Source organism: Tauraco erythrolophus, chromosome Z, assembly GCF_009769465.1.
Source record: "Tauraco erythrolophus isolate bTauEry1 chromosome Z, bTauEry1.pri, whole genome shotgun sequence".
Lineage (NCBI taxonomy): Eukaryota > Metazoa > Chordata > Aves > Musophagiformes > Musophagidae > Tauraco > Tauraco erythrolophus.
Window position 1 is genome coordinate 27,675,006 of NC_141496.1, and position 26,618 is coordinate 27,701,623.

General features: G+C 41.0%; 1 protein-coding gene across 5 annotated transcripts; it reads left to right on the forward strand.

Annotated features, from left to right (window-relative positions):
- The first annotated feature begins 371 nt into the window (after positions 1 to 371).
- Positions 372 to 25,445, forward strand: CDK7 (cyclin dependent kinase 7). 5 transcript variants are annotated; one of them, XM_086628975.1, is made up of 12 exons: positions 372 to 464; positions 939 to 998; positions 2,209 to 2,242; positions 4,102 to 4,169; positions 6,071 to 6,139; positions 7,719 to 7,829; positions 9,053 to 9,171; positions 10,754 to 10,853; positions 12,645 to 12,731; positions 14,537 to 14,686; positions 15,437 to 15,584; positions 25,309 to 25,445. In XM_086628975.1, exons 1-12 carry the CDS (start codon positions 399 to 401, stop codon positions 25,314 to 25,316), a joined length of 1,020 nt encoding a protein of 339 aa, XP_086485101.1. In that variant the 5' UTR covers positions 372 to 398; the 3' UTR covers positions 25,317 to 25,445. The 5 variants fall into 5 exon arrangements, with proteins under 5 accessions (XP_086485101.1, XP_086485100.1, XP_086485099.1 ...); XM_086628974.1 differs by lacking the exon at positions 25,309 to 25,445 and adding an exon at positions 18,702 to 18,930; XM_086628973.1 differs by lacking the exon at positions 25,309 to 25,445 and having other exon boundaries at positions 15,437 to 16,548.
- Positions 25,446 to 26,618: the final 1,173 nt, after the last annotated feature.

Below are 26,618 nucleotides of genomic sequence, written 5' to 3' on the forward strand. Positions count from 1 at the left end.
ACGGGCCTTCGCTACGGCCCCTGACATCGGCGGGGAGGGGGCGTGGGCGGCCGGAGGGGCTGCGCCTCGGGCAGGAACCGCCACCGCGGGGAGCCTCCGCCGCGCTGCCTCCGTCCGAGGGGCCGCGCCCGCCCCTCACCGCCGCCCCGGGGGCGACGGCACCCGGCGCGTCCTCCGCCCCGCCCCGCCCCGCCTCGCGCGCCCTCCGCCCCGCCCCGCCGCCTCCGCTCACCCGGGGGAGGGCGGGGCTTCCGGCGGCTCTCGCGAGGCTCGCGCGGGGGGCGGGGCTGGCGAGCGGGCCGGAAGCGGCGCAGGAAGCGGCGTTGGAGGCTGGCGGGCGGCCCGGCTGTTCCTCCGCCAGCCCCGTCCCTTCCCACCCTCCCCGTCCCCCGGCGGCGATGGCGATGGATGCTCGGGCGCGCGCCAAGCGCTACGAGAAGCTCGACTTCCTGGGAGAGGGGCAGGTGAGCGGCCGCCGGGGGCGGGAGAAGGTGTCTGTGGGAGCTCCGCCCGGCCCGCCAGGCGCGGGAGTCGCCTCTGGAGGGGCCGGCCGGGCCCGGCCGCTCTGTGCGGGGCGGTCACGCAGCCCCGCTGAGGGCGCTCTGGTCGGGGGGCGGGGGAGGGTCTTTGCAGGCGGTCATGGCTTCCTCTCGCCTTCCGCAGGCGGCGGCGGGGCCGCGCTGCGCGGCGAGGGGCTGTGGTGGGGATAGGGCGAGGGGGGAGGGCGGCTGGGGGCAGCCCAGCAGCGCGCTGACAGCGGCGTTTCATGGCCTCCCCCTGAGGGAGGGCCCTGGCGCCGGCAGCTGTGCCGCCGGAGGAGCTGGGCTCGGCGGCCGCGTTGCCGCGGCAGCGGCCGGTCCCCGGAGAAGGCTGCGCTGGCGCCCGCCTCGCCGGTTCTCCGCCCCGGTAGGTACACGAGCCTCTCTGTCCCCCCTTAGTTCGCCACTGTCTATAAAGCAAGGGATAAGAACACCAACCGAATCGTCGCTATTAAAAAGGTGAGTGTCAGAATATTTTGCTGTTGTGTGGTTAGGCGTCTGGTTGGTCTTGACGTGCCTAAGGATTGGTGGGGTTTTTTTGACCGACTTAATGGGTATGATCTAGTTAACCTGTCTTTAATGCCTTCCCCTGCCCCCAAGAAGAGAGGCTAGCTCTAGTCTTACTACATTTCTGAGTTTCTGAAAGGTTATCTGACCTGTAACTGGGAATTTCGGTTATTTCTTCAACAAATTTATTTTTGAAAAAACTCACATGTTCCCAAACTTCAGACTTTATTAGTCCTTGATGGTGACTCTTTTTTTTTTTTTTAACTTTCCTCCTGCTGTGCCCGATTTCGTTCAGTTCAGGAATGTTACTCCTAATTAAGTTCATTACAATTAATGGTAGTTTTCTGGCAAAATTTGACGAAAGTGATCTTAGATCTGCAACTTGCCTATTTTGAATACAAATGTTGAAAATGTTTATGTTGTGATAAAGTGATTCACTTCACGCTATCTGAAGAGATTGCAGGAGATTTTTGTATTAAAAACAGATGATTAGCTGTGTTTTGTGAGGGATGAAAATGCACATTACAGTGCTTTGGTTAGTTAAAGGTCCTACTTTACTAGACGAGTTGAACAATAGTAAGTAATTGTGTTTGACGCACTATTCCCTTTTAGCATTACAATACTTTTCCTGTATGGTTTCTGCTAGTAGCAGCTGTTGTGAAAAGCGTTCTTGTTTGTGTCAGAATATTTTCTTAACTTTCGTCATGTGGAAGTATCAGTGGCGGGATTCTGGACCTGAATGTTTCAGGTCAGTGGATGATTGAGACAGAAGGCCGTTAAGGCAGCCCCAGTTTACAGAGTGTACTAGTTCTACTAGAATCATTCTGAGACGACTGTCAATTACTTTGCCCTCATTTCATCCTAGGGAGAAGCTCGTTAGTGGTATAATAAGGCTTTGTGGCTACAATGCGTTTTGTGCTGCCAGTTTGCATTATGTCTGTTTTCAGTGCTGTCATGACTATTTTTAAGCTTTTTTAAAAGCTAATGCTGTAGACGGAAAAAAACCCCAACCAACCAAAACCCAACCACCTCAACCCTAGCTGGTAAAGCACTTCATCGTAGTGAAACTCATTCTGTCTTAGAGGAGTAATAATAAAGAATGTATGTCCTACTGGTGGAGCAGATGGCTTAACTTTGTGTAATATGAAACATTTCTTTTCAGATTAAACTGGGACATAGATCAGAAGCTAAAGATGGTGAGTTTTAAAACAAATTCATGCTGCAGAAGCTGTGCTTTGTTTGCTTTGGTTTTGTAAATTGGTACCTTGATTTTCTACACCATAACTTGGCTGAGAAAAAATCAGCTCAGATCTTTTAGTGTAAGGCTTAGTAGAGGATTACTTCCCAAACTGCAGGGACAGAAAAAAGCAGTAGAGATATCTGCATGCATAGTATCTATCTAAATATGAGTGTGCAACCAGCTAGCTTCTCAGTTTAAGTGAAATACGAACATGAATATGGCATACAATAACAATATTTGCAGCTACCAGTTTGGAATACCTTTTTGTATTGATGCATCTCTGTGCCTTAAATATTTAAGACCAGTGAGAATATTTATCTTTGTTTTCAGGTATTTCCTTTGTTCTATTTTTGTGAGTTATGCTGAGACAAAACTTAATAAAAACAATATCTTAAAACTCTTGTCTGTGTGGGTTTGTTCTATGTTGAGAAATCAGGTCCATCGAGCACTGTCTTTTGATCATGTGCTCTGACCGGCCATATATGTGCCTTTAGGCACGGATGTTGCAAGCAAAAACCCAATAATCTTGGTCTTCTCTTACAGCCTGTGTAGTGCAGTAGAATTTTGTATGTGTGTAGGCTGCTATCCTTCAGGGATTCTGCCTCAGGTTACCGACTTTTCAGTGAAGAATCTTTGCTCTCAACTCTCTAAATCCGTTTTAAGGGAAGCATATTTAAAGAAACTGAGCAGTTTCCCCAAGTCTCACAGTTGAGCTGGCTGCCAGAGAGTTCTGATCCATCTGGCCTTCAGCAGATTAATGTCCCTTAAGGACAGTCATTACTTTTGGCCTATACAATGTCTAGCTATGGTTCAAAGATTTTGTTAAAACTAATGATCATGCCTGATTTCCCTGTGCTGTCTGATAACCTGTTGTACTTTTCTGAATCTAAGACTTTGCTCACCCAAAAGCAGCCGTTGTTGACTTGATTCTAAAATAGGCAAAGCAAGAGTATAAAGTAGTCCATGTAGCTTTACCCAAACCTTTGCTGGAGTGTTACATGTTGAATCATATCACAGGTTTTAGGAGAGCACTGTTTTTCAGCTCGTGCACAGCTGAAAATCCCCGCGCAACATATCACAGGAGCATTTGCTTGCCAGTCAGTTTTTGTGCAAGCCATACAGACCAGCATTTTTGAAGGAGAAATCGTTACCCTGCAGGAATCATGGTTTGATGCAGTGCAGTCAGTGTGGCTGCCAAAGGGCGGTATCCCACCTCCTCGGTTTTCCTCTGTAAAATCTGACTATTAAAGGTATCAGGCAAGGGTGAGCAGGTTTTGGTCACTGTACCTTTTATGCCACAGCATGAATATAGAAAAATGTATGTGCCTTGCCTTATTAAATAATGCTATGTCAAAAAGAATAGAGAGAGATTCATGAAGTTTGTCAGTGTACCTCTCCTGGAAGTGAGAATACATTGAAGAACTGATACTTGCAAGATGTAACTTTTCTTTAAAATAAAACCAAAGCTTACAATACCCTGAAAATGTGATTTTTTTTTTTCCCCTAGGCTTTTTCTAGAACTTTCCCTTTTTTCCAAAAGGGGTCCTGTTGCTTCATGATCTAAATGTCATTACTGTGGTGTAGAATTTATTTGCTGTAGAAGAAAGTGTATGTCCACTTTTATTCTGCAGCAATCTACTTATGTATGGCAATCTACTTGTTTAACATTGACTGGTGAGAAAGTAGTATCTAATTGGAAATTGTCAGTGAGTAACAGGATGAGATGTTTCTTTGGATCTTAATCTAAAGTTTTTAATTTTATTCTGTCTCTCATCTGTGTGTGGGTTGTGGGTTTTTTTTTGTTTTTCGATTTAGGAATCAACAGAACAGCTCTAAGGGAGATAAAGTTGTTACAGGAGCTCAGCCATCCAAATATTATTGGTGTAAGTAAAACAAATGCTACTTCTAGAATCAGTCTTCAAATACTTTTGGTACAGGTTCAAACTTAAATGTAGAATTAGTTGGTTTGTGGAGATGCTACTTAATTTTATTTGAGCTATTTTTTCGAGCCCAAAATGGGCAGTAAAACTACTGTTGCAGCAAAACACCTGTTTCAATAACAAAGTAGGTTTTTTTGAAATGCTTTTACTTTTTAGCCTGGGGCTATGTGGATATGAATGGTGAGGACAATTGTGGAAATTTAGATTACCTGATTTTGCATCTCTCTGATTGCAAATGAGTGCAGTGCTGAATTTATCTGATTGTTTGCTTCATGTGAAACTGGTGACCGCCAAAATCAGACTTTTGCAATGGTGAAGTGGGGGATTCGTGTGGTTTATTGGGTTTTAGCACTGATATCTAAAACCTCTGTTGGCAGAAGTAAAACTTACATCTTTTTGGTTGCAGTTAGGTTGACTTCCAGCTACAGATACGCAGCTGGAGCTAAAGATATTTTACAATTAGCCAATAGTGATAATTTAAAAGTCTGACATAAATATTAGACCAAATATTAATTTTCCAGATAATTTATTTAACTTTTTCTGAGTGGAAATATGGTTCTCATCTGGATTGTGAACTTACTTTCAAAGTGGTTGCTTTAGCTATCAAAGTTAGAGAATGTGCAGAGAAGGACAACTGAAATGGTGAAAGGATGGAGTATCTTTAAGAAATAAAGTCTGGGATTCCTTATTCTGGAGAGGAAAAGGCTGGGAATGGGGAGGTCTGCAAAACTGAGGTGGTAGGTGAAGTGCCTGCAGAACTGGTATTTGCAAAACCCCACAGTACTAGAAATAAGAGATATGTTTAAAACATATTTGTGTCAGGGTAAGGGGATGTGTGGAAATTGTACTACTTTGCACAGTGTGTAATGAATTTCTCAAATTTATTGCCACAAGCATTGTAGAAGCAAGCAGATAGCATTCAGCAGTTCAAAAAGGAATTGGACAAATTCATTATCAGCAGATCCATAAGCAGGTTGTACCCCTCTTAGCAGTCCTGGTAAAACTGTTGTGGGTGTTGGAAGTGTAAAGGGCATGAATTAAAAAAAGTGGCCAAGCCTGTAGGCCCACTTGTGTAGTATCTACTGTTGCCGTAGTTTCTACAGGGGAAGAGCATGAGCACAGTCACTGCTGTTACAAACTGTGCGAACAACTGTCTTGCAATTGCGTAATTCACAGGGTCATCACACTGAGGCTGTAAGGAATGAGCCACACCATGGAGAGCACACCTTCCTGATTATAGAGATAGTGATATATCATCAGTGCTAGATGATCTGTTCTTACTCAGCATCACAGTTGTGTTACCTCAAATTAAAAACTGATTCTGTCATTATACAGCTTCATCTTAAGAAAAGACTGTTTGGATATTCTCCAGAGAGTTTTATTTGGCCTAGAAGGCTTGGTACAAAGATGAACATGTGCCTAAGAATATAATTGAGAGGAAGTTACTAAGCCAACACTTAGAATTTTTAAATACTGCATGCATACAGGAGGCACAACACAGAGCTGAATCCATGGGAAAACTTGAGTCTGGTCTCAAGAAAGGGTAGGAGTTTTGTAGAACAGCAAAGTTTGGAGAGAGGACAAGGTGTGCATTAGATTATCTGTTGTAGCTAACATGGTAAACTTAATTTTTTTTTTTTCTCCCCCTAACTCCAGGAAGAGGGGGCAATAGTATAAAATGTTACTACCATGCTTAATAGGGAATTTTTTTTTTTTTATTGCAAGTCAAAAAACTTAAACCAGTTCAGCAAGCTGAAAATCTACATGCAGACTACAGTGGTGCAGAATTTTATAAAACTGGAAGTACAAGAGTAGACTTCATCATAATGTATTTTGTTTTACAGCTTCTAGATGCATTTGGACACAAGTCCAATATTAGTTTGGTGTTTGATTTTATGGAAACAGATCTTGAGGTAAGATTTATTGTTTTAAAAGACTTTTTTTATTTCCGTGTCTTCAAATGGTTTTTGAAAATACTACTCTAACAGGCTTACACTTGCCCATGTTAGAAAAGTGACTTTCATTGTATCAGTTGATTAAGATCCTGTCTTAAAAGCAGTTTAAATAATTCGACATTTTTAATGAGTTTTCAACTGATAATGGCTTTACTTTTAAATACTTGTCAGCACAATCTCCAAGAAGCAGATTGTTTGCCATATCAGTTTTCTGGAACTCCAGTCAGAGCGGAGAACCTCAGTCATAGATCAGCATCTCAGAGTACAATTGCTAAGCATAACATCACCAAACACGTTCAAGTTAGTGTGATACTGAAGTATGCCAAGTGATGAGCTGGTACTAAAATCACATGCACTTGAATCATTCTTTTAAACGTAACAATGCTAGATACTTGCAAATCAGCGTCTTACAGGTGCTTCCTTCTCCAAGAGTCATACTTTGATGCAACATGCTTCATTTTGGAAGACTGTCCTAGATGGCAATTCATATTGGATCTGTATATGCACACGTTATACCTACTCTGGACTGAAATTAATGTAGCTTTTAAGTTAGGTCATTACACAGATGCTGTTAGGAACTGGGGCTAGCATTTAAAATACTAAAAGAAAACATTGACAGACTTGCCGAAACTTGGGTGGATGCAAGGCTGAAAAGATTAGATCAGCTTTTTGCTAATGGAAGTTAAAGTAATGAGTAGACTTTATCTAAAGGATTCATTCTGTTTGTTTAGTAACTACGCAACCTTTAGAGCTGAAGATACAGTCTACAAAGAGGAATGAAATACTCTTGTGCTACATAATACTGTGGTATGCAGAGCATTTAACTGTATTGTGGTGTCACTCAGGCCACCGTTTGGGACTGCAGCCTGTTGTGATTGGACATGTGCTGCATACATGAAATTTTGTGTAGTCTTAGACAACTATTTTCTAAGTCTCAAACAACCTAAAGCTCAGGAAAGGCTGTCACTGAACTAGATGGTAATAATAACCATCAAGCAAGCTTTGGAAAGTAGTGTAGCAAATACTTCAAACAGGATATTTACGTAGAATTTTAATGCTAAAAAATCAAAGAATGTAGAAAACATAGTAGATTTGTTAAAATATAGTAAAGTGGCCGTACCTCCTGTTCTTCCTCTAAACGAGGAAGTAATTGCATTTACAACGATTAGATGCTTAGCTTGCACAGAGAAAGAAGGAATAAGCAGGAACATAATTTCAAGTTCAGTGACACATTTATCATTTTTACGTGTACATCTTTGTCTTGTAAGTTTGGGCATCAACCTGGAACTGAGATAAAATAATAAACTCATGTTTCCCACCCATTTTCTCATTTGCTGGTTATTCAAAGTTCATGTAGGCTATCTGGACTCCTCATTTCAATTTCTGATCTGCAGAACAGACCTGTTTTTCTGGAAAAAAGGTGAGAACGGTAGAGAATACGTGACTGCAAATTCAACCTTTGTCTTATTTGAGCTGAAAGAATTGAAGTAAGTTAATCTTGCATGGTAAGCTTTACTATCAATTTAACACTTTACAGGTTATTATAAAGGATACCAGTATTGTGTTGACACAATCTCACATCAAGGCATATATGCTGATGACACTTCAAGGATTAGAATATTTACATCAGCACTGGATTCTGCACAGGGTAAGCATGTGCTAAATTGACAACATTTATGCTGTAACAAAAGTCACATTTGATAGAATTTGAGTCTCAAGTCTAATGAACACAGTTTTGGAGTTCAGGCATTCTTAGTCTGTAAGCATTCATCCTAGCTGTTTGGGAGAATGTTAAGAATTACTGATGTGGTTATCATTTAGATATTTATATAAAAGTGTCTCAAGTTAAATGTGACTTCGATTAGCACTGTGAACCGTGTCTGGCTGGGATGGATTGAACTTTCTTCCCAGCAGCTGGTAAGATGCTGTGTTTTGAATTTGTGCCCAGAACGGTTTTGGTAACACACCAGTGCTATGGTGCTATGGCTACTGCTGAACAGCGCTTGGGCATTGTCAAGGACTTCTCTTTTTCCCACTCTGCCCTCACCCCAGCGAGCAGGCTGGGATGGGCAAGAAGTGGGGAGGGGAAACAGCTGTCACAGCTGATCCAGGTTGGCCAGACGGATATTGCATGCCATAGAGCATCATGCTCAGCAATAAAAACTAGGGTAGAGGAAGAAGAGGGGTTTTTTGGCTTTCAAGGCAGCTGTTGCTTGGAGACTGGCTGGGCATCAGTCTGCTTGTGGGAAGATGGTGAATGATCTCCATTGCATCGCTCAATTGGGTTTTTTCCTCTTTCCTTCACCTGTTAAACTGCCTTTCTACTGCTGCCAGAGTTTTCTTGCTTTTGCTGCTCTTGTTCTCTCCCCTGTCCTCCTGAGAGTGGTGGGTGGAATGAGAACAGAGTGAGCAAGTGGCTGTGTGGGTGCTTTGCCGCTGGCCAGAGGTCAATCCACAACACACTGTTACTGTATTAAAGTGTATTACTGCCATGATTTCTGCAGTTACTTGAAATGTTTCCAGGGTGGTCTTATTATTCATTTGGCAACTATGCAGTTAAGACAGAACTGTGGTTCCTGCAGCAAAGCTAAAACCTATCGAGGCATTTTTATTTTGTTTTATTTTTTTAAACTCTTTAACTTACAGATGATAGTATTCAAATGGGTGTATTTCACTGATTGACATGTATGGTGAAATGCTTGATTTCCTTTTTTTTTTTTTTTTTATTTTTTTTCCTCACAATGTAGATGTGTGATAGAACCAAAAGCTAGTATTTTAGAATAGTGTTATGACACACCTGCTAGGAGGCTTATTATATGTCTGTTTTTATCAACACTGACAAAATTCATTCTTTGTTCTCTATACTTGCAGGATCTTAAACCAAATAATTTGTTGTTAGATGAAAATGGAGTTTTAAAATTGGCTGACTTTGGCTTGGCAAAAGCTTTTGGAAGCCCAAATAGAGTTTATACACACCAGGTAGTAACAAGGTAAGACATTCTGTTTTATTTCTTCCCTAGTGATTGGGTAGCTGTTTTGCACTGTCTCTTGAAATAAGTCATGTCAAATCCACATGTTTGAAGTTTGACATCTAGCTTATGCGATATGGCTGTAGTGGCAAGAGTGTCATAAAGAAAACACAAGAAAGCATCGTTTCGCAAAGTCTCTGCAAGAACTGCTAGAATATGCATCCACAGGGATTGTTCTGGGGTATGATACTCTTTTCAAACACATGGAAATAATATGTATCTGCTTATAAGCCTGGCTTTCAAAGCAAGACAGCTGTTAGTTTATGTTAATCATGAGACCTACAATCTTTTTTTGTAGCTCATCACATTACCTATTATGAGACAAAAACTTGAACCAATTAAAATATATATGTATTAATGTTATGCTCTAAAAAGCAAGACTGCAAAATACGCCAAGTGTTTCCTTTTGCCTGCTGTAATGCTTAAACTATTCAGGCAAAACTGGTTCATTTTAACAGCTTTGTTCAAAAGGCAGAAATGATACAGTAGTTTCAAACGCAGTGTCTACCAGATCATTGCATTAAAATTGATTGTTCTTAGGCACTGGAAGCAGCTGTTTTAAACAACCGCTGTCAAGGTTAGTTTTGCATAAAACTAGTCTCTATACTGAGGTCTGTTGGTGTGGAGATATTTGGAAGCTGAAAAGAATTCTGTCTTTTCATTTCTTCAACATAAAGTTTAAAGAAAATTTTGGTTTATAACATGTAAACTTGCCTGTTAGATACTTTGTTCCTTTGCACATCAGCAGCTCTCTTGCTTGTTAATCAGCGCAGTTGTAACTCTAGTTAATTTGTTGTTATATGTGACCCCATGGTGAGTAATGCACGATTTTGTTCAGTCTTTGTTAAACTAAACACTTTGCAGAGTAGACTACAGCTCTTCAGTGCAGGAGCAGTATCCTCTTTGTAGTTCTTGCATTGCTAAATAAACAGCTTTGACATGAGCGAAGCCAGGTGATTTTCATAGAATCATAGAATCATAGAATGTTTAGGGCTGGAAGGGACCTTCAAAGGTCATCTAGTCCAACCCCCCTGCAAGGAACAGGGATATCTCCAACTAGATCAGGTTGCTCAGGGCCTCGTTCAACCTGGCCTTGAATGTCTCCAGGGATGGAGCATCCACCACCTCTCTGGGCAACCTGTTCCAGTGTTCTACCACTCTCATGGTAAAAAATTTTTTCCTAATATCCAATCTGAATCTACCTCCCTCTATTTTAAAACCATTACCCCTTGTCCTATCACAACTGGCCCTCCTGAACAGCCTCTCCCCATCTTTCTTGTAGGCCCCCTTGAGGTACTGGAAGACCGCTATAAGGTCACCCCGGAGCCTCCTCTTCTCCAGGCTGAACAGCCCCAACTCTTTCAGCCTGTTCTCATAGGAAAGGTGCTCCATCCCTCTTATCATCTTCGTGGCCCTCCTCTGGACCCTCTCCAACTGGTCCATGTCCTTCTTGTGTTGGGGGCTCCAGAACTGGACGCAATACTCCAGGTGAGGTCTCGCGAGGGCAGGTCTCACATTTTCCCAAAATGTGTTTTCTTTTCAGGTGGTACCGAGCCCCAGAACTATTGTTTGGTGCTAGAATGTATGGTGTTGGTGTCGATATGTGGGCTGTTGGTTGTATTTTAGCTGAATTGCTCCTCAGGGTAAGTATTCAAATGTAAGCATTTTGTATTTTCTGTTCAATGCATTACCACTTCATATGTGGGCTTCCTCTCTACTGCTATCAGCAGCAGGCAAAGGCAGTTAGACTGTTCAGGAAAGGAAGAAGTGGGTCAGGGAAAGGTGCCAAAAGTTAGCTAACAATAAGGAAAGTGAAGTTTTGGAATAGGCTAAGGTTCCATAAGCATCACAATCATTGAAAGTCTTTAAAAATAGCTGGGTAAAAAAATTGCAATGAACTGTCACAGTCTTGCCTTGGGGAAAGTCAAGTAGATCACATTCAGAGGACTGGAAGAGTTATGCTTTCACACAGCCTTCTATCAATTTTCGTTTGCTAACCTTCTAGAAATGTGACATCATAGATATGTGCATACTCTGTCCCTTACACATCGTTCCTCAATAACTTTAAATAACTATCACCAGTACCTTAACTGTGAGTTTATTTGTAGTAAGCAGAGGAGTGATGTCTTTCTAAGCTGTGGTTAGTTGACAATACTGGAATGAAGCTGAAGGCTAACATCAGGCTAATCCTATGCCACTCCTGAGCACAGTACACAAATGTAATGGTCCTTTATTATGCAGCTCTTTGGAGATGGCAGGCAAATGTGAGGTGGGGAGTGGAGGGTAGGGGCACAAACACAGCTGAAAGCATCAGGTAGCCTGCAGTACAATTTATCTTCCATGAGTAAGTGGCTTCTGCAGATTGGGGAACTGGTCTGTCTGAAAACACCTTGAAAGAAATCTTTCAGCTTGGTTTATCACATAAACAGGTGTGCTGGTACAATTTGGCTGGCAGTTCGGAAATGGAAATGTACAGTGGCTGTTTAAGCAGCACTAGTGCTGCACTACATAAATATGCAGTAGACCTGCTAAAGTTGGATAAATTCAAGGGAAGTCAGAAAGCAATAAGAGATTGTTGATTCTTTAATTTCTTACAAAGCAGAAAATGCGTTATGGTTCAGTTTTACCACTGTGATAGTTTTAAATGTAATCTCTGCTTTTTCTTCCTGAGTGTGCTGGGTTGAGGGACAATGCAATTTGTGGGACCTTTACAAAAACAGCTTATGTTCAAGGGGCTTTCATGACACCAAAATTTAGTACACTGCCTACTAGGTATGTTCATTACAGTCTTTCTCTCCTACTTACTTAAATATTGCCTCTAATTCTTCATAAATTTACTTTGGTCTTAAAGTCCCTGTTTTTTTGCATTGTGTGCCTGATGTGCAAGCTACAAGTAGAAAAGGGGATACTTGCCCAGTTCAATCTTCTGCTTAGTTTAAATGAGATGAGACACTGATTAGGCAGTTTTTGTCCTAGTGGGTCACTACTCTGCCTCATGCTGTGATCTCATTCCATCAGTCTAACTGCTGCTTGTGTAATCCAGTTACAATTCACTTTAAATGTTTTGAATATATATAAAACCTGACTTCTGAGAGCAGGTGATGGAAAGATCACTGTGACCAACTGACTTTAAACTGGAAACTGAGATGTAAAAATCTTTCCTCTCCGGTGTTTAGTTATTTTACGTTAATATGGTGGTTTAATTTTATGTTTAGCTGTCTCCTGTCAAGTAACTGATATCAAGCTTGGGTTGCAAGAAACCTTCAGAATCTATTTGGACGTCACTAGAGAGCCTCAAATATTCAGTGTACCTCTTTGTGGGCAGCTGGTATACAAAGATGTTTTGCCCTGCGATTATGAAGAATAGCTCAAAGCTACTCTCTAGAATTGAAGTTTAGAACTTAATTCAGTCAAACGCTGTTGCCTTCTTCCAGGTTCCTTTTTTGCCTGGAGACTCTGATCTTGACCAGCTGACAAGGATATTTGAGACACTGGGCACTCCAACAGAAGAACAATGGCCTGTGAGTCCTTTTTTTAAACAAACTGACATTAGTTTTACTTGGTATTCTCTATTATATCTTTTGAAATGAAATTAAAGGGTGTATCAGAATACTTGAGTGTGTTTTCAGAAAGCAGCTGCCTCATCTCACAAAACAGAGGATAAGCAGCTGAGATTTATTGTTTCTCTTGGCAAATCTCTGATCAATACAGCAGTGTTGTTAGCATTAAGCAACCGTAATGAAACTTCTTGGTTTCCTTTCTGTATGTATCTACAGTTTCCTGTGGCTATTGGTTGTTGCATAATGTTTTTGAGATGCTTGATTAATTAGTCTGCTTTAACCTGAAATACTTTCACTTTCAGAAGTAGGAACAATTTGTAGGGACTTAAGTTGGCCTGGATAAATTACAGTTTTAGGATACAGTAAGAAATACCAGACAACAGCTTTAGGGATAAACAATTTGTCTCTGAGTAACAGTACTGTAACAAATACAAATCGGTAGTACAGTTATCTCTGAGATAACAGTAAATTCGGTAATTCAGTAATATCAAGCCAAACTTAGTGTCAGGGCACACAATGACCTACCTAATCATGGTTATCAGGCAGACCGACAGGAGGCACAGCATAACTTCTGATGAGCGACTTGGACCAGCTGGTGGACACGGGGAGTCCTGAATCCCGTGATCAGACCGTCCTCTTTTGTAGTTGAGTTGCGGAAGCACTCTTTGGACTTGTTAACCAGTCATCACATCCCACCTCTGCTCTCCTGTGCCAGTTTTCCTTTGCGTGAACAGTGCTTGAATCCTGCCTCAAATGGTGCACAATCACCAAATATAGCTATAGCTATACAGGGAAATATGTATAAGGGAGTACTAGCACAGCACAATTCTGTTGTTCTGGGATTCTAAGTGAAATGTTTGAAGATTTTTGCAATGACATTTTGCTTTCTTTGGAGAGGAAGAGTTAAGAAAGGGAAGTTAAGGTGGGGAAAGGAGAGGAGATTTGCTATCGTGACAGAGATGATGCATTTCCAAATTAATTTGCAAGCCCATGCGTTTCAGGAATTGAAAGCTTTACTCTCAAGGTTATAACTGACTGAGCACATTTTTCACTTCAGTGTTAATATTTTGTTTTGCTTGGATAAACTTAAAGTGTGATGACTAGAGGTTTAAAATAGTATTAAAATACCGTGTTTGGGTAGTTGTCTGTAAAAAGATGGGTTTTATGACACAATTTTAATGAGATTGTTTTCATACCTACAGGAGAAAGAAGTACGCAATTCATCTGTTTAACTACTTGATACTTTCCTTCCACATTCCCCCCACCTAAATAAAATATATCTCAGTTGTGCATTTCAAAAGTAGCTCAAAACGCTCATGATGATCAGCTAACTTTGAGGAGGACAGCGTATTTATTAACTTGGAGAAAATGCACATTGCTTCTTTTTGAATCTTGTCTTTTCCACCATGTCAGTTTGGAAAAGAAAAAATTTTTCCTTCATCTGCAACACTATAAAGTTCTTTCATACGTTCTTTCTTCGTTAGCAGTTTTTCCTTTCGTACTGGTCATCACTAAAGCACAAGGGAAGGACAGGTTACTTGGAAGGGGAAAGTGTGAAATGACTGTAAGTTGTTTTGTGTTGTTTTTTTTTTTAAAAAGTCTTTGTGACCTACTATTCCTACATTTATTTCAGTAAGTATTAGCAGGGTCTTTTGTGAGATAATTTGCTGTTTCTGAAAGACAGCCATAAGAATTCAGTTCCCTTTCTGTGAAAAGCTGAACTCTTTCTAACTCAGAACACCTACATGCCATTTTTGTCTTTGTAGGGGATGACAAGTCTCCCAGATTATGTCACATTTAAGTCTTTCCCTGGAATGCCACTTCAACATATCTTCTGTGCAGCTGGTGATGATTTGCTCAATCTTCTGCAAGGCTTATTCACATTTAACCCTTGTACTAGGGTAACGGCTACTCAGGTATAATACACTTGCATTATGTGCTCATGTTCATTAACCTGCTGTTAATATCAGATAAATGTGCTGTGAGGCCAGTAAGCCAAGTTTGAAATGAAATGTCATATAGCTTTGTCTATGAAATACTAGAAACATGTTTCTGGTGTTTTATAGAGGGAATGCTGAAAGGCATGAACTATGCTGACTGATCCTCTCCATTCCCAATGTAGAGTAAAGGCAGACAGCTACCAGGTGTATGAGTCATGGCCGTCAGACAGTCATTATATTTGATATTCAAAATTCGGTCACCAAAAGCTTGAAACTTAACTTTTAACTTCTAACATAGTGTATCTCATTCCCTGGCTTTGAAAGGTTTTAATCCTTAATCAATCCAGGCTCTTCTTCAACTTCATTTAAACTTTTTCGATGCTTTTTTAACATGAAATTCTGTGGTGATTTTAAACCAGCATTCTGATCTGATAATCCTTTTCCATCATACTTGGGCAAAACTGATCTCAGTTTCACTACTTGTTGATGGGGAGAAATGAAAGACTTTGAATGAAAATCATAGAATCATAGAATGGTTAGAGTTGGAAGGGACCTCAAAGATCATCTAGTTCCAACCCCCCTGCCATAGGCAAGGAAACCCTCCACTACACCAGGTAGCCCAAAGCCTCATCCAACCTGGCCTTGAACACTTCCAGGGATGGGGAATCTACAATTTCTCTGGGCAACCTATTATTACTTGGTTGTTTTTCTTCCACTATCATTAAGGCTTTGAAACAGAAGTATTTCAGCAACCGACCAGGACCCACTCCGGGAAATCAACTGCCAAGACCCAACTGTCCTGCAGAAGCTGTAAAGGAGCAACAAAGTACACTTTTAAATCTTAAAAGGAAAAGAACAGAAGGAATAGATCAAGGTAAATTCTTGATGTTTCATCTGTTTTAAAACAGGAGCTACATGCTCAGAGAGAATGTGAGTACTTACAGTGTTTCAGAACAAAAACTCTCTGAATAGGCTACATCCCTGGGCACCAGCACAAACTGAAGCCCTTTAATGGTTTATGGTTTAGGATAAATGAATGACTTCGTTCTGTGTTCTAACAGAATTGGTACAAAAGAGGCTCTTTTATGACAATTACAAATCTATGTTTTAAAAGAAGTATCCTATTCCATTAAATTCTGTAATGGAGTGTGATACTACTCAACACATTAGAGGCTATTATGAGGCCCTTTATTTTCTGAGACATCTTACTGAGGTGGAGGTAACTTAACTTTACATCACTTAAAACAAACACAAAAAAAGGGGAGGTGAGAGAAAGAGAAACATAGCATGTCACCTTTCAAATGACAGACTCGAGAATGTCAATCAGGTTCAGAACAGAGGTTTCTGTTCTCTCTCTCTTGGACTAAGCAAGTTAACTGGTAAGACCGATCTGGGTAAGGAACATTAAGCACATTTCTGTGACACTTTTAAAAGGCAAGCCTATTCCCTAACACTTATTTCTATATGGAGTCTCGAGTCTTCCCCAGACAGTATCATGTACTTCGTATCTTCATGGCAAGAAAAGTTCTGAGGACTCAAGACCTGTACCTGACACTAAATTACTCAGCCCTTCTAGTAGAGAGGCAAATACTGGTTCTTAAACTTGAAGTTGGTGGTTTTAACAGCGGGAATATGCTAGATCACAGCTGTCAGGTTGGCATCAGATTTTCATTGTAGCCAGTATGAGACTGTGTTTTGATAGAAGAGTTATATCTTTTTTGGAATGGAGATGCCTCCATGAAAGTGCATTTCCTCTTTAAATCGGAGAGACAGCTACATCATTAGAGTTTAACTTCCTTTTTAGGCACTTAGACCTATTGCTCCTTAGTCCGTGTCGAATTAAATTATTTTAAGATTCTAATCTCAAAGAAAAATCTTATCAGTTGACTATTTGCATGCTCTCTGCTGACCACAGTACCATGGGTCAACTGACATTTGGGAATTTGTCAAGTTACCATATCTTGAGTAATTAATTTAAGCTTTTTAGCTCCTTTTGTAACACCAAGTGAGGGTCTGTGATTAGTGTTTTGGAGTACATGCCCTAAAATATTCTGTAACTAAAAGACAGGAAAAAGGAAGAAATGCTTCCTTGAGTTCTGCGACTTAACCATTTGAAGTCTTGTATTTGGCAATCAGCAGAGTTTCCAGAGCTGTATCAAGCTAGAACACTAATTGCTTTAACGTCTTTCCGAAAGTCTTGATCTTCAGCTAGAGGAAATCAGACTTGTGTGTTAAATGCCAGGACTTTTGAGATTGGCTATAACTAAGGCATTTGGGACGTCAGCATTACTTTTTGAGACACTTGAGTATCAATATAAAAAGCAGTGTTATTTCCATAGCACATCAGAAAATCTATTATGCTCTGTTACAGTCTTAGGTGAGCTGACAGAAGCTGAGGGTCTCACAGGGAGATCCTCTAGTGCTGACCAACATTAAAGGAAAGCACCAATGTTAGAGCTAGCAAATCTACTACCCTGGATTTCATTTGACATCCTTACATGGAGTTATCATCTAAAGTTAAAATCTGGATATTGATTTGGAAGAACAATCCTACAGTCTTCATGTAAATAAAATTTGAAGTACAGCATGTTTTTATTGCTATTGAGGGTGGAAGTGTGGAAAAGCAATTTCAAAGAAAAATAAGTTACATCCTCTGAAATTTGTAGGCTGGCCTGTGCTTGCATCTTGCGCAGTACATTCTCTTTCCCTCAGCCCTGTAGCAGAATGGACTGAGTGATTCCTGATGGGTAACCTCTTACAAAATGTTGGCACCAGGGGCTGGCTGCCAGGAGAAAGAATTTGTGCCATTACAGTAAGTGCTGCTTTTCCACAAGAACAAAACCCTGTAGCCTGTGGGGCATGTTCACCAAACTCAAAAGTGCAGCAGCTGTACTTCTCAAAAAACAGCTCCTTAATTGTCAGGGGAAAACTATCACTAGATGGATGACTGTCTGAAAAGTATTAAGCATAGATCAATCCTAGCTGTTGCTGTCAATTGTTTCTGATCAGTGAGGTATGTGGAGACACTGGGTATGATGACATCATTGTCCATCTTCTCCACTCTGGCAAACACTTAATCAAAAGCAGCACTCCTTTCCCAGGCCACCAATTTCTAGTCACATTAATCTGTGTTTCTGTGGAGCCATAAATTTGCAAAACAGAGTGTAACGGATATGGTACTAAACTTTTTCCTGAGTTAACACAGTTCAGGGAATCTAATTTCAGAACTGCTCTACATTGATTTAGAAAAAAAAAATACCATTCTGTTCATATCTGAGGTTAAGAATTTGTATTGTTTGGGCGTTTGTTTAAAGTTTGTGGGTGTGATTCAATGTCAGTGTATTTTAGAGGAGACCTCTACCTATAGAGCAGGTAAAAACAGTTGGATCCTTTCAGAGTAAGCTTCATATTCATCCCAGAAGGCAGCTATGGTTTTTACTACCTACATCATAAGGAAGTAGCTTATGAAGAAATCAATGGCAAGATCTGGAATAGAATGAGAAAAACACTGATGTCTTCATCATCTCTACAACTGATACTAACAAAGACATGGTTGAAGAATGAGGCGAAGACTAAAAAGTCTGTTACTTCCTGCAGACAGCTCATTGCTGGATAGAGACAGCATGTAAGAGAAATCATTAAGAGTGTTATGTGTGGTGGGGCAGTTAAGCCCTGAAAATAGCTTGCCTTTCTTAGGTTTAAAAGTAGAACTAACAGCCTAGCTTTTTGTACAAAAAGAGAAATACTTACATGTATCCCAAATGCGATTAACAATTATAGAATTTGGGACTCAGTACACATACGGATTCAAATGGGCTTTGATTCTAGCACTCTTTCACAGATTCATTAGAAAAGTGCTCGCTGCTGCAGCAAACAGCATTAACTATCTCAAAGTAGCTGTATCTCAAGTTTAGTATCAGACAAATACTAAAACCCTTAGGAGGCAGCCAGACAACTTTACTTTGGTAACAATGTGATTTACGCTTTTCAGGATTACCAAAAAAATTGGTTTTTTGATTGCTGTGGATGGTGGATGAAAGTGAGTGAAAACGGCCCGAGTCCCAACCATCGAAAAAAAAAAAAGCTGTAATAGTTACTGGATGGTTATTCTGTAATATTTTCTTCTGTAAAATGTGAATTTAATATTTCCTTACTGAAACAGGTTTCATTAACCCTACGTTTTTTTTTTTTCCGAATAAAAGTATTTTTAAACAGAACAAGAAGATTCCTTTCTCTGGTTTGCTGTCTCATGTCTCAACTGTCAAAACTGCTTGCTGGCTACCTATTTACACAGACTAATCTTGCAGAATTCAGAACAGATGCTGAATCACGTGCTATCCTGTACAGATGCACAAAGGGGAAGGAAAACTGCAAATATACCCTTCTCACCTAGGCTTAGGTGTACATACGATTGTCTGCCAGCTTTATAATAAAAGTTGGAAAAACTATCATTATAAGGGAAGGACAGGATGCTTTTTTGTTCCAGTTAATATTTCAGTGTAATAACAAATGAGTTTGCTTGTGCTCTCTCAGCGGTCATGCATTAAGACTTTCGAAGGACACATCCACTATATTGAAAACAATATGATGCGCAGATTGAAGTGCTGGGTTTTTTTGCAGATTCCAGTCTTCTGGGAGAAATTATTTGAGAGCATATAAATACTGCTTCCTTCACAGCCTTGAGATTGCAATAAGAGATAGAGGGAGATGCAGCTGGGAAATCTATACCAGCCCTCCTGTCAACCTGTGGCTGTTGAACAATTCATAGTGCAGATACTGGTCTCATCTCTGTTACCTGATTACCAGCATGGCTGTGTTGCAAAGTGGCTGATGGGTAACCAGACTCCTGCAGTGGAGAGAAGCAAGCCAGTAGATGCTGTTGATGCAGCTTTACCACATGCCTGTGTCTGTTGTGCAGTGGATCTCAGGGACATCTGGTGAGCCATTGTTGTTTTCCCACCCGTGAACAGCTTTCGGCATTCTAACATATGTTGCAAGTGTACTAGTGAAGCCTTTGAGGCTTGTAGAGGAAGAGCAACCATCATTTTGCTCCTGTGTTACTTCATTTTCCTCCTGCCTTGAGCCAATGTGAAGTATGCTGGCCTTGTAAGGGAGACTAGTCTCCCAATATCCTACTGTGTTCTATATTTGTTGTTGGCAGTTGGAAAATTAAACCTGAATTTCCTAAGATGTAATTGTCAGTGTAGAGTAAATGTTTATCAAATAACAATAGTTACAGCAGTGTTTTTTATAAACATCATCATCCTGAATGCAGGCTTGGGGATTAAAAGAACTGCAGTCCTACTTCTCACAGGCATATGTACAAAAGTATGTTAATCTGAATGGAGAAGAGAGGGTTAGGAGTACTGTAAACTTTTTTGCCTCGAAGTTATCTAAGGTAGCATTCTGACTGGACTTCAAAACTAGGAAACCTTCAGCCTCTAAAACAGGTACTGGATTTTTCAGTGAGTATCCTAACTATTGGGTATAAAAAATTGAGTTTGCAAAGGATCAGCACAATATTTTTTCTTAATCTCAGGCTTTTGGATAGTTTAAGTTTTGTGTCTTAGGTCAGAACTCGGACTCCAGGTGATTATAACTTAATATGCAGTCATATGCAATTAGTCATCCAAATACTGTTTGATTTGTGACTTGCTTACCTCAAGCTTTGTATCAGTCTAATCATGCTGCTTCTTTGAGGATGTCTTTTATCACACCAACTCATTGAATGTGCAGCTGCTACAATCTACTTGGCTTCTATTCAGAACCACAACAATAAAAGATGGTTTGTCTTGAGCCTGCAACATGCATGCTTGTGCAAAGGTCTAAATTGTACACTTGTGTGAATGGGAACATAATCTGAATACCTTCTCTTGGATTGAGACAGTTGTTCTGCCCTTACCACCTTTTTTTCTTGAGTTAACTGCTGTTTCTCCTTGAAAAGTTAGTCCTCCTCTTTGCAAACTCTATGGCTCTTACCTCAAGACTTAATGGAATTTGAGTAACTTCTATGCAGTATATAATTTAATTAAGACTTTGGTATTTTCCTTCCACTTTGCCACGATAAATGTAGCAAAACTCATTGTTAGAGCACACAGTATGGAAAGAGGAGGTGTTCTCTGTTTTGAACAAAACTGATTTAATTTTCTCACAGATTCCAGGATTACTTGTGGTGGCATGGAGAACAAGGACTGCTAGCTATCAAGTCCTCATCTTGTCTCCCTGGTTCTTGATTGGTGCCAACGCTGTGTGATGCCTGCAGCCTTTTTGTTTTGAGAAAGAAGGCTCAGAGCCAGGTTGAGTTGTAACATAACAGTTGTTACTTTGCATTTGTGGTATGCTCTGAGCCATGGCATAGCCTTGATGCTGTCAGCACTGCAGGCAGCGCTGCCAGTTCTTTGCTTTTACCTGTGTTTGTTCTTGGCTTTTGGGACAGTTCTTGTTGTCTTGGCTTGCTGCATGTACACTGTTCGCTGAACTCTACTCAGCCACTTCCGGTGCACAAACCTTTATGCTCCAGGTACTCCAACGTAATGATTCCTTTACAGAATAGGTTTCACCTGTGACCTCAATACTCATTTGCTTCTCAGAGAGAAGGGAGGGATTGTTACAAAAAAAGGCTATAGTTAGGCCTGCTTTTCTTTGACTTCCTCGGTTCCCCCTTGCATTTCTTACTCAACTCTGTCTCTGATGTGAGGTATTCACTCTCTCCACATGGCTGTAATAAAACTGCAGAATAAAACAGGAATAGGCCTGGGTTTAGCTTGTCAAGTTGAGATAGAGAAACTTCTCGGAGACCTAACGGAGTGCTCTGAAAACTTTTGGCAGGCCGTGTTTTGACATACACCTTGCTGATACCCAGTAGTGTGAGAGGCTGGGAAAAAGTCATGCATGGCTGCATTCTCTTTTTGGCTCCAAAACACAACACTGCCTAGGAAAACCTTCTGTTGATTCTTATCTTCCTGAAGACCTGCTGGGAATTAGATTCATTCATCCTTTAGCCCACCACCAGTACCAAGCAGTCTCAAGAAGCAGCTCTGGTTTTGATAGCTGGATAACTCTGGCCAAACTTTCTTCATCTTACACAATGCAAATTTCTCATTATCAAACTTCCCCAAGTAGAGCTGGAATAAAATCTCAGTTTTGATGCTATTGAACTAGCCTCATATCATCTGTGTTCAATTCTAGGTGGTTTTTTTTTTCTTCTATTTGTGAGAAACTTACTCAATTTCTACTTATTTCCTTTTAGAAACTCGTATTCTTGCAAATAAAGGATAGGGTTCACGCCCGCGCATGTGTGTGTACGCGTGTGCGTGCGTGTTTCTGTCTCTTCCTTCCAAGGAATCAAATCCACAGGCAGGCAGGTGCTGCATGAGGATTTTCAGAGAGGCTTGCTGTGTGGTCAGCACAGAGGCTGTCCATGTTGTGAGCGTTTCCTCTAATGCTGTCAGCTCAAGTTGTGCCCAGAAACCTTCATACTAACAGCATTCACTGCTGCGATAAGAACAGAACGGTATGCAGAGAAGGGAGGAGGAGAAGGGGACATTTCACTCTTAATTGGAAAGCATTAGTGGAATGTGGTTTATTGCCTACTACAAGAGATTTGTGCCACTTCAGCAGGGACACTAAGCTGACTTTGACAACAGATTGTGAGCTATGTGCTTTGGTTTTGGGAAACCTCCAGTTTGAGCCAGGCTGGTAGGCAGGTACCTTCAAAGAATACTTATGCTGTCCTGGTGGATGGATTTGCCATCTGTAAACAAACATGTCTCGTTTTGGGGTTTTTTTTTAAGGAAAAAGTTTGCTGACAAAGACAATTAACAAATAATTAACAAATTATTGCAATCTGGCAATTCTGAAGAAGTCTACTGCTTGCTGACAAATGTAAAACTCTTTTTTCTTGCTACTTCAAGCTTACCCAGAAGTTCAGGAGCTTCCTTTGGTTTTCTTACATCAGCATCCTCAGGAAATCAACAGTGCAGAAAGATGGTGCCACCATGTTTTATATCTTTGTATATGATGGTAGAAACCGATTTTTGTCTATCAGACTTAACTGCAGGAGTTGAAATGCTGATTTGCAAGCGGATGGAACCTTTTCCCTGCCACTAGAGGCCGTGTCTGAGCGAGAAATAAGGCAGATGGCCAGACGTCGTGGCAACTGTCTAATCTTAACCTGTTTCCGAGAATGATCAAAGAATGATCACGCTGCCAGCTTGAAGCTCCTTGTAAGGATGGTGAAGTGGTCTGTCTCTCAGCATGCAGCTTGAGCCTGCCTAACTTCATATTCTTGTAGAACTTCTTTAATAAGACCCTTGATATTAACCTTATCAGTAACTTGGAGGCATGCAGGCTTCTTTTCTTCCTTCTGTCACTCCTTAACTCCGGTGAGACTTGGTGCCTCAGAGCAGCACCAGACTTCTTGCTGCTGGCTGGTTACCTGAGTGTCAGAAATGTGTAAATGCGCTGGGGAATGCTGCTGTCTCGTTTTTTCCTAGCACAATGTTTCCATAGCGTCACCCAAGTTAAAATTTGTCTATGTCACTTACTTGTAAGGTAAAGGTATTAGCTGTGACTAAGAAACCTGAGACATCGTCTAATAAAAACCTCATTTAGGAATGAAAAGCTATACAGCATACAGTTGCTGAGAGGTTAGGAAGAATGACATTTATAATTGGCATTACATGGAATTGTGCTAAAAACGGTCAACAAAGCACGTGCGAATGCAGCACCTGGAGAGTTCAGTGCAAAGCTGTGCAGTATTACTTTTCTGTTCTTTGGTTACAAAAATTAACCTACTCAGAAAGGTTTAGTCTGTGCACTTCCTAAATAGACAATGCAAATTTTAATCCACTTTGAATTAACACCGGAGTGAAAAAACAACTAAGCAACCAGTTTTTTAAACTATCATTCTCAAAATAAAAGGGTTTTTTTTTAAGCAAATTCATCTGGAAATAGCAGCCTTGGGGGTTTTTAATACTAAAATCTTCAAATGCTATGATATGCTTTATTTCAAGTGATTTAAAACATTTCATTTGATCAGAATCTAACCAAATTTGACTACTTAAGTGCATGGATTTTTTTTTTTTTTAAATAACTACTACCAGCTAGAAAAGATTAACGCAAATTACAGAGCACTAACAAAGACATAGTGGAAGATAACACTGTTTAGCATTATAATCAACCTGATATTCTGGAAGGGCCAGTTACATGTGCATGTTTGAGCCCACGATGCCCTGACAATCTCTGTTCCGCCCCATCTCAGAGATTTAGTTGCAGGTTGCTCTTGCCTTGCGCTGGCAGATCGTTCAGGGCACTCTTTGCTGTTATAGTTACTCTGTGTGCTTCCCTGTACCTCCACACACAATGTTGAAGGTGATCATTCCATTATAGAAGTAAAAAATACCACAGTATGTAAGTCTGTTATAGATCCCAAGCCAACTGATGCTTTCCCAAAAGCTGCTGCTGGGAGATGTAGTCCCTAGCCCCTAGAGAAGCTGACGACAGCTTGAAAGCTTAGATCCTAAAAGCCCAAACATCAAAAGATGGCATAAAAGTTACTTTTTTTTCTAACCATCATTGGACTCTGCAGCCGTTATTGTAATGTGCTTGTTTATTTATTTACTTTTAAGCAGAGTAGCAACTGGAGTTGCAAATCAGTAAGGTGTAGGAGCCAAGAACTCTGTTCTTGTTGCTCTTGGCAAATGCTGGAATGGGCCCTGCCCTTGGGCTTCCTGCACTGAGCCAAGCATTAAAACACCTCTGAGATGCTGTGACTGCTAACGGTGCATCTTCGTGTCTAAGTGGGCTGTTCGCACTATACTGTGCTGTGGCAGCTGGTCCTGGCATGATTCTTACATACACTGACTTTTAGAAGATGTCCAAAGGTTCTGGAAGCCCTTGGCTACTTAGGAGGATTTGGGGAGAAGTGGTCCATAATCCAGGTGTTGATTTAGAAAAAAACCTGAGGTAGTCACGAGTTTATTATGGCCTGCAGCCACCTAGACTGTGAGCTGGAGATGGTCTTGCAGTCACACACACGTAAAACTCCTAAGCGGTAAATAAATTTTCGCTGTCTGATCATACCTTTGCATGGTGTTGCCCTTTACTGGAATACTTTTTCCACAGGAAACTATTCCAGCAGACGTCACAGCAGTTAGGTCATTAGCTGTGTAAGAGGTTCAGTTTGGATCTGAGTGGTGGTTTCCAGAACATGTGCATGCACGTGCACAGACATTTCCCCTCCTTCCCATAACCACATTTCTGACTGGTGTCTAATTGTTAGGGTCAAGCAAAACATAAATTTACCTAAAAAACAATTTCACATCTTTTGTATTTTAACAGACATAGGAAAGTCTAAATTTACACTATAAAAATGAACTAATTTTATGTAAGTGGCCACCATGATGTGTAACAATCTGGTTTTGTTTTCTTTGTGATTGCATTTACATTTGGAAAGATTTTCTGTATTTCATTTCACCTGAAAAACAGCCAAGTGGTGGATTTCTCCATCTCATTGGATAGAGAGTTTTTATGCTCTTCTCTTTGCCAGCTGGCATAAACTAAAATCCTTTAATTACCGAAAAATCTTGAAATTACAGAACATTGAAAGCAGCATTCCAAGTGGCAGCTTCACTTCAGAAGGTGTGAACGGCACAATTCCTGCTATTCTTACCCTAAAATACACTGAGGTCGTTCATACTATGCAAGTACTGAGGAAGCACAGAGTCCTTGAGCATTCCGGGTAAGTTATGATTTCCCTGTGTGATGCCAAAAAGCTTTCTGCTTCACCACTAAGATCTTTTGAGTTCTCTATAGAGGTAGTAATACTGCATTCTACTCACAGTGAAGTGGGGCAGTGAGAACTTCTGCTTCTGTTACAACAGTCCATGAAGAAATGAGAGGGAGTAAAGTGGATGAATGTAAAGGTCCAACATCTGCAAGTGAAACAGCAGCTGGGATCCAAGGGTAATGCCTTTCCTGGTGACCTGAGCAAAGCTGATGTGCCACAGAAGGTCACTGGTGTGTATGAAACCAGGCTGGATATCTTGAAGGCAGAGTTTTGTAGGCTGCCTGAAGGAAGTGGCTCAGTGACATGCTTCTGGGGCTTAGGTTCTGCTACTCTGCTTGCCTGCATGCTGAGTGAGGAAAGTGGCTCGCTCCCAGGGCACAAATGGCTTCTTGCCAGGGTTTTTTTTCTGGAAAGTACGACATGGTTACAACTTCTAACTGAGCGCTCTCCTCCATTCTCTCGCTCCCCAGCAGCAGAGTTTTAACTCCGTTCCTGGGTGCTCCTTGGCTGTCTTACTTCCTACGGGGCCACTTCTTGTCCCCCATTCTGCCTGACTCATTAAATCTCTGTAAATCTATTTTCCTAAAATTTCTTACACAAAGCAAGGCCAAAGCACATTGCTTTTCTCTACCAGTGCTATGGATTCCCTGTCACTTGAAAGCCCTAAATCAGAATTAGCATCTCTTCAAAGAGGCACTCTTCACCCTGCCAAAAGGGACAGTTTAAGGCAGGAATTACTGGTTGAAGATTCTGGCCAGTAAATCAGATTAGGGGAACACAACAGCCTTCTCTGATTTCAGAATATGTATTTGACGGGTAAACCTTATTCTAAATGCATGGATAGTTTCAGAGTGACAGTTCTTTTCATGCAGTAACATCTGGTCATTGCTTTGCTATTAGCCTGCTTAACGCTTGCCAGCAATGCAGCAGGAAATTTCAAGCCTTTCTGGTGACGAATTTTTCACTCGAAAAGCCAAGGCGCAAATCCCAGGGCTCTGGGGTGCTCTAACTGATTGGAAGGTCCATCACAGAGCTCTGCTGTTTTCTTCAGTGCAGAGGCTGGGTTTATTTGTGTCAGTGATAACAGTGCTGGCCGGCATTAACAGACCTGCACGGAGC